The sequence below is a fragment of the Carassius carassius genome, chromosome 13, assembly GCF_963082965.1.
Source record: "Carassius carassius chromosome 13, fCarCar2.1, whole genome shotgun sequence".
Taxonomy (NCBI): domain Eukaryota; kingdom Metazoa; phylum Chordata; class Actinopteri; order Cypriniformes; family Cyprinidae; genus Carassius; species Carassius carassius.
In genome coordinates this window covers 11,062,548-11,070,777 of record NC_081767.1, presented here as the reverse complement: position 1 = coordinate 11,070,777, position 8,230 = coordinate 11,062,548, and the positions used below count along the sequence as shown (strand labels likewise).

At 35.8% G+C, this 8,230-nt stretch overlaps 1 protein-coding gene across 1 annotated transcript in view; it reads right to left on the bottom strand.

The window, feature by feature from the left end:
* Positions 1–2,665: 2,665 nt before the first annotated feature.
* LOC132155961 (synaptotagmin-9-like) overlaps positions 2,666–8,230 on the bottom strand; it is a 30,270-nt gene continuing 24,705 nt past the window's right edge. Inside the window, exons 6-7 of the mRNA XM_059564753.1 lie at positions 7,694–7,823; positions 2,666–3,340 (exon numbers count right to left, since the gene is read on the bottom strand). Of these exons, the coding sequence (XP_059420736.1) occupies positions 3,272–3,340; positions 7,694–7,823 (199 nt within the window). The 3' untranslated portion in view covers positions 2,666–3,271. The remainder of the gene's footprint in view (positions 3,341–7,693; positions 7,824–8,230) is intronic.

Sequence of the window (8,230 nt, the reverse complement as noted above, 5' to 3'; positions counted from 1 at the left end):
TTTGATTTCTGCTACAGGTCTCAAAATAGTTGGGACGGGGCATGTTTACCATGGTGTAGCATCTCCTTTTCTTTTCAAAACATTTTGAAGACGTCTGGGCATTGATGCTATGAGTTGCTGGAGTTTTGCTGTTGGAATTTGGTCCCATTCTTGCCTTATATAGATTTCCAGCTGCTGAAGAGTTCGTGGTCGTCTTTGACGTATTTTTCATTTAATGATGCGCCAAATGTTCTCTATAGGTGAAAGATCTGGACTGCAGGCAGGCCAGGTTAGCACCCGGACTCTTCTACGACGAAGCCATGCTGTTGTTATAGCTGCAGTATGTGGTTTTGCATTGTCCTGCTGAAATAAACAAGGCCTTCCCTGAAATAGACGTTGTTTGGAGGGAAGCATATGTTGCTCTAAAACCTTTATATACCTTTCAGCATTCACAGAGCCTTCCAAAACATGCAAGCTGCCCATACCGTATGCACTTATGCACCCCCATACCATCAGAGATGCTGGCTTTTGAACTGAACGCTGATAACATGCTGGAAAGTCTCCCTCCTCTTTAGCCCGGTGGACACGGCGTCCGTGATTTCCAACAAGAATGTCAAATTTGGACTCGTCTGACCATAAAACACTATTCAACTTTGAAATAGTCCATTTTAAATGAGCCTTGGCCCACAGGACACGACGGCGCTTCTGGACCATGTTCACATATGGCTTCCTTTTTGCATGATAGAGCTTTAGTTGGCATCTGCTGATGGCACGGCGGATTGTGTTTACCGACAGTGGTTTCTGAAAGTATTCCTGGGCCCATTTAGTAATGTCATTGACACAATCATGCCGATGAGTGATGCAGTGTCGTCTGAGAGCCCGAAGACCACGGGCATCTCCGGCCTTGTCCCTTACTCACAGAGATTTCTCCAGTTTCTCTGAATCTTTTGATGATGTTATGCACTGTAGATGATGAGATTTGCAAAGCCTTTGCAATTTGACGTTGAGGAACATTGTTTTTAAAGTTTTCCACAATTTTTTTTACGCAGTCTTTCACAGATTGGAGAGCCTCTGCCCATCTTTACTTCTGAGAGACTCTGTTTCTCTAAGACAAAGCTTTTATAGCTAATCATGTTACAGACCTGATATCAATTAACTTAATTAATCACTAGATGTTCTCCCAGCTGAATCTTTTCAAAACTGCTTGCTTTTTTAGCCATTTGTTGCCCCCGTGCCAACTTTTTTGAGACCTGTAGCAGGCATTAAATTTTAAATGAGCTAATTAAGTGGATAAAAGTGTAAAATTTCTCAGTTTAAACATTTGCTACGTTATCTATGTTCTATTGTGAATAAAATATTGGCTCATGTGATTTGAAATTCCTTTAGTTTTCATTTTATTAAAATTTAAAAAAACGTCCCAACTTTTCCGGAATTCGGGTTGTACTTCAAGGTAGGGAGCTGCTTATATTTTGCGAGTTAATGAACAACTGGAACCTTCCTAGACCTATACAAGCCTTACCATTGCTCTGAGACAAAGAGCAGCTGTTCTTGCGTGAATAAGTGAGTGATTGTGACATCGCTGTGTTCCGTACACAGTTGGGAGAGGAAAAGAAGTGAGTGCAGCTTATCTTTCATAATATAAAATATGTCATACTCACTGGAACACTGTAGGGAACGGCAATCCAGGCACCATCCACTGGAGAGCGTGCCTTCAATGGCAATTTTTAGGAGGCTTCATAGCTATGTGTAGGAAAAAGATTCTGAGGTAATATGGCACTTGGTGCTGCCTTTATAGAGGCTAAGCCTGCCAATCTGACAAGTGCTCAAACACCACTGGCTACTGCAGCACAATAGCGCAATTCAATGAGGCTTCAGGAAGGTTCAGAGAAAGGCATTTCATCTAGTATCCTTCGCAATGTCTAGAGACATACTTGAAAGGGAAAAAAAGCTAATACTGCCTTTTTTTTGGACAAACAAATGGTTGATATGCCAGAGATATTAAGTTGGAACGACCTCCAATTTTGAATACAATTCAATATAAGGGATAAGGTGCTGATGCATAGGTTTTTTGATTTCTGCTCTTTTTGTGCAAGAGATTCTCCTAAGATTTTCTCTGTCTGAAGGAAACAGATGTATCTCATGAAAGCAAGTCCTCTGGACTCTGACAGGAACAAATGGAGTGTGATTGGCAACAAAGAAAACAGATCAATGAATGCCTAAATCAATTTCCATGAATCAGAGCCATCTGACATGAGTTGCACCATCCCTGTGACACTTAACACAGCAATTTCAACACATCTGTTGCTTTGTTTATAATGAGCATACTTGTTTAGAGCTGCATGAGAGCAAAATAATTTCTGTCAAACTCAGAATGGGAAAATTAACTAGTCTTAGGCTCTGTAGTCAGCAAAAACAGTTGTGATTTTTTTTTTTTTACATATACAGTAGTGTACAATACATATTATGTGGTTTTACTAACACACACACACACACACACATATATATATATATATGTATATATATATATATATATATATATATATATATATATATACTTTTTATTAATTTTTTTTCCCCTTATGTTTAATCTTAAAAAAAAGTATTATACTAAAAAGTACATATACTATATACTATTACCCCCCTATAATGCAGAGTGATAATTGAGAAACGCTTCATTTAAACCAGATTGGTTTTGTAAGAAATAGATGTTTAATAACATGAGAAATAACAGTTTACTTGCAAAGTCTATAAACAATTCATCACCATGAGGCTTTATGACAAGATCCATAGAGCATTTCAAACAAGAAACAGAACATCTTTACCACACCGAAAAAACACACTCATGCACTGTGAGAGGGTATAAATTAAAAAAGGAAAATTGACATTCTATCCTCAAGAGCACTGAGTGACACACTGACATTCCATGTAAAAACACACACTGAGACTGATTTAGAAAACATTTACTTGGAATCAAAACTTTGAGAACAACATACAAATACTCTTTCCCACTTTTCCCCACTACATTTTCTTTTCCAATTCACCATGAGTAGCACAAAATAATCATACAGTATGTGACCACTCAACATGCAGCTGAAACTATCATGTACCCGAATGCAGTGGAAGGGCTTCCTGGTGCACAGGTAGAAAAAAAAAGAAAATGGCACACTATTCACTTTTTTTTTGTACGGAACAGCCAACTGGAGCTCTCTGATTTTGGGCTTCTGGATCCCAGGACAGAAAATCTTGTGCATGTATTTTCTTCTCTTGTTGGTCTAAAGATGAGAACTTCAGGCTATGGTGATGGAGGGGCCTTTAGGGAATTACAGGAACCTCCCTGGCTTTCCCCTCCAGTACTGTGATACTGCAGAGAGTGCAGGAGAACAAATCACGAGTCATCTTAGCTCACTCAAAACTTGTTATGATTATGAAAATAATCCATGGCAGAAATTCACACATTTAAGAAGTAAAAAGCTACAATATGAGACCAGAAACAGAGTAACTGTAAGAGTGATAAATAATGATGATAATGATGATAATAATAATAATAATAATAACTATGCAGCCATTTGTAAGGGAGCTTTTAAATTAATTTCTCTATCCAATGGTGTCACGTCACATGATAAAAGAACGAACGAAAGGTTAAAGTCTTTTATACAGTCTATGGTTAAACTTATGGGGCTGTCATGTGATGAAAGAACACCTCAAACCTGAAGACTCGATAGATGAACTAATCAATTCTCTTTCTAGCTCAGACTGCATAGGTTAAAGCTTATGGGGCTGTCACATGATGAAAGAACGACTCAAACCAGAAGACATATCATATAAGAGGTAGGGTGAGCTAATCATAGACTGAAGACCCAGGTAAACAATGAATGAATCTTTTCTGTTTCTTATAGCATTATAGTTTTGTATTGTTTGTGGTGTGATAAATGTTTGCGTAAGTGCTTGTAGACGTGTTAGGGTAGTAACATGTAACTTTTTAATTATATTTTGATAAAATGAATGAAATGAACGAAATTACTCAAAAAAAGATTTGATAATTTTGCTGATCAAGACTAGGTCTGAGTCGTTAAAATGATCGGAACTCCCCATCACTACTATATGCAGCTTTTGTGAATATAAAGCCTGCCTTCTTTGAATTGATCAGTTATCTCAAATATTTTTTGATATTGATGATTGGTGACGAGGAAACAATTCTGAGGTCCAGACCTTGGTGACCTCATAGCTGGCTAAGGCTTTGGTCTACTAGTACAGTACGTAATTTACTCCATCTCTTCCATTTAGCTTTTTACTTCCTGCCCTCCATCTGAATTTCTCATTATAAAAATCATGTGATAGCAAACAAGCTCTTACAGATATAAATCAATGGTCCTAAACCAGGCCTTTTTATTTATTTATTATTTTTGTTCTAATATGTGAGATATAAAGTGGAAGTTTGTTTTGTTAGTTTTTTAGTTGGGAAGAGAGTGTTAAAAAAGTTAGCCTTTAATAGGCAACAAATAAACAAAAACAAGATCTCTCAGTACTCTTCACCTCAGCCTTCAAAACCATCTGCTGTGAAAGAAAATTATTTGTTCTTGCTCCCTGCAGTGCCACAAACGGAGTATGTGCGCAGTGTGATTTTGACTGGAAGGAGGAGCTGATTTTTTAAAAGTCGGAGTATCATGGTTTTCTCTCGCTCCACCACTGCTCCATCATGAGTGCAGTTCATGCCAATGACCCGTAATATAACAACATACTTATTAAGCTTGATAGAGAAGGATCACTCAAATTAGAAAGAATGTGAAGGCTATGTTATGTCATTTTCCCCTCAAACTAAATTTGCACTGCAAAAAGCAGTAATTATACCTTTCAATGCTGACGACCATGTCATGAAGAAAAAACTTTGCACGCTAGTGTTCCAATAAGCCACTTTAAAACTATACTGTTATTTTGTTTATTATTATTATTATTATTATTATTATTATTAATATACGTTATGAACAGAACTGTGCCATTTTAAACATACTGAAATACTTTAGACACTGAGCGAAGGATGAGCGGTGTTTCTAATTAGTGGAGGAAGGAGCGGGAAATGGTGAACCAGGAGTGGAGCTAGAGCGGAGTGATTATTAAATGTTCGAAGTGTGGAGTGGAAATTGTCGATGCTCCATTCCGCTCACATACTCTGGCCACAAATGATAGAGTTATATATGTACAGTGGAAGTTTGCTTTAAATAAAGTCCTTAAACAGTGAGCTTTCGGGGAATTTCAGAGAAATTCTGACCTTTTTAAAATCAGTTATGTTTAAGCATTTCCCCATGTGAATCTGAATTCCTTCTCAAAAGAAAATAATAATAATAATAATAATAATAATAACAGATGAAGAGTGTCTTTGATAATTTGAAGTTTTTTTTCTTCTTCTTCTTCTTCTTTCCCTGCAGAAGGACTACTACCTTGACTAAGTTTTCCAGGGAAATGTTTCTTAAAATAGATCAGATTTGCTTCAAACCATCAGAGCAACCGAGCCATGTCATCTGTGTTTGTGATCTCTATATTATTTGTTCTAAATAATTCTAAACTTTTTTTTTTTTTTTTTTAAGTCAAATTCCAAACTTACAAATAAACGCCAATTATGTTTTTAATTTTCCTTCTCAAGATCAGCAGTGCTCAGGGTTTATATGTTGCCAGATTAAAATAAATTCTGAAGAAGTGGGGCTATTTCTACTTACATATGGTAGGGCAGACCTCCTAGGATAAGTAAGACATATCTACAGAGACATAAAAAAGATGGAGGTTTAGCATTGCCTAATTTTTCTGATATACTTCTGGGCAGCTAATATTAGCAAAATTCATAGCTGGTACAACTCCCAACATTTAGATTGGTGTAAGTTAGAAGCACAGTCCTGTTCCTCATCTTCACTCCTTGCCTTGGTGTGTGCTCCTTTATCCAGTCACCCCTACAAGTTACTACAAATCCAGTAGTTTCCACTTATCTAAGGATCTGGAGGCAATTCAGACAACATTTTAAACTTGCTGCTCTTTCTCTTTATGGCCCTATTTATAAGAATCATTTATTTATTCCTTCAACTCTAGATTCTGCTTATGCTTCATAGCAAAACAAAGGGCTTGTATATTTTTCTGATTTATTAATTGATGGAGTTTTCACAACTTTTTCTGATCTTTCAGTAAAATTGAATATACCACAATCTAACTTGTTTTGTTTCTTTCAAGTACGTAACTTTGTTCAATCTCATTGTCCTTATTTTCCAGTCTTTCCTGAATCCTCCTTATATGAGAAGTGTCTAATACATAAACATAGGTCTATACCCTTTTTATACAATTTAATTCTCCCTTACATTCTCCCTTCATCCTTTCGGTTTAAACATCAATGGGAAGAAGAACTCGGATGTAGTTTGGATTTGGATCGGTGGGAATTGGCTGCTGGTAAAGTTAACTCTTCTTCATCCTGTGCCAGACTGAGTCTGATTCAATTTAAGGTTTTTCATAGAATTCATTTTACAAATGTCAAGCTATTAAGCTATTTCCAGGTGTGGATGCCATTTGCAATAGGTGTTCTCTGGCTCCAGCTGATCATACCCACATGTTTTTTTTTTCTTGTTTAAAGCTGGAAGATTTTTGGTATTCCTTTTTTGATACTTTTTCTAATGTTTTTAATATTTCCCTTGAACCATGCCCTCAAATTGCTATTTTTGGTCTCCCATCGGATTTGAATAAATACACAAAGTATATTGATATTCTTTCCTTTGCCTCACTGATAGCTCATAGACAAATTTTACTGCACTGTAAGTCTTCTAAACCTCCTCCCACTTTTTCATGGTTAGAAGATTTGTTGTCTTTTCTATATATTGAAAAATATTAATTTGCTTTAAGAGGTTCCACTGACAGATTTTATAAAAACTGGGGTCCTCTACTTGACTTTGTCAAAAATACATCACTTATCTTTATTGATTTATAACATGTATTTTTATTTTTTCTGTGTAGTCTCTAGTTCATTTTTTTTCTGTTCCATTTAATTATGTATATTTGTCCATTATTTATTTATTTATTTATTGAAATTGTACTTCTGTTTTATTCTCCTCCTTTGGGATGGGTGGGGTTTGGGTTTACTGATGGTTGTGACTGTTCTTTTTTGTGCTGATTGATCATTAGTCAGGATACCTGCTGTTAACAAGAAGATATCACAGAACAGACAAAAAGAAAAGAAAAAGACAAGCTGACACACAAGGATTACAGACAGCTTTAGTAACTGCAAATATGAGGATGGTTGAAACATCTCTAAAACATTATTACCATGCGCATTTTTAATAAAGTAGTATGTTAGCAAAACTTCAAATTCCACATTCAGCCATGATGATCAATCAGCATGAACAAAGGTTTAGTGATAAGCTGATGTAATTGTTAAAATGACAGTCTGAAAAAAATATTTCTGTAAACATCCTATAATACTGCAAACAAGAATATACTCAGTGAAAGAGAATGTCCATATAGTACATGCCTGGTTTTGAGAGATCTCTATTATCTTATATATAATAAACAAAAGGGATTCAAACAGAGTGTCAAACAAATAACTGTTTTAATCACTTTTTTTAAGCTGAAGTGTTATATTTGGGACAGTAAGTTCCATGCCTTATGTATTAGACCTGCTGCCCATGAGCAACTACTAAATCTGTCCTGAATTAACTTTTGAAAGAGAAAGTCCATGTGCTCTTACCTCAATGAGAGGGTGCCAATGTGCGATGGGTTTGCGTGGGTATGTCAACATTTCATTCCAGTGTTCTCTGCCCAAACCCTCAGCATCATTCCCTACTCGGCACACGCCAATGACCTCATTGTGACCAACACTGTGAAAGAGAGAGCAATATACTGTGTTTACTTCATAAGACTACTTTTTGCCGAATCATTGCTGTAAAAATTCTGTCTGTATTATAAATCTCCACTGCCCCTTCTATAAGGCTCACATACTGTATGTCTTCATTAAGTGTGAATCAGAAATGTGTCTCTATGTTGTTTTTTTATTTTAAAATAGTTTAGATTAGTTTAAGAGGAACTAAAAAAAAGTAATTAGATTAGTATTTAATATATAAAATTATTTATTTTAACAAATCAAAATTACTTTCAAAGTAGCCCCAACTTCCAAGTAAAGTGTAAAGATCAAGGGAATTTTTTGAATGCTGTTACTACAGAAGACTATTTTAACTTATCTCTTAGTTAACAAAGAAAAACTTTCAAATTAACAGACATACAATTA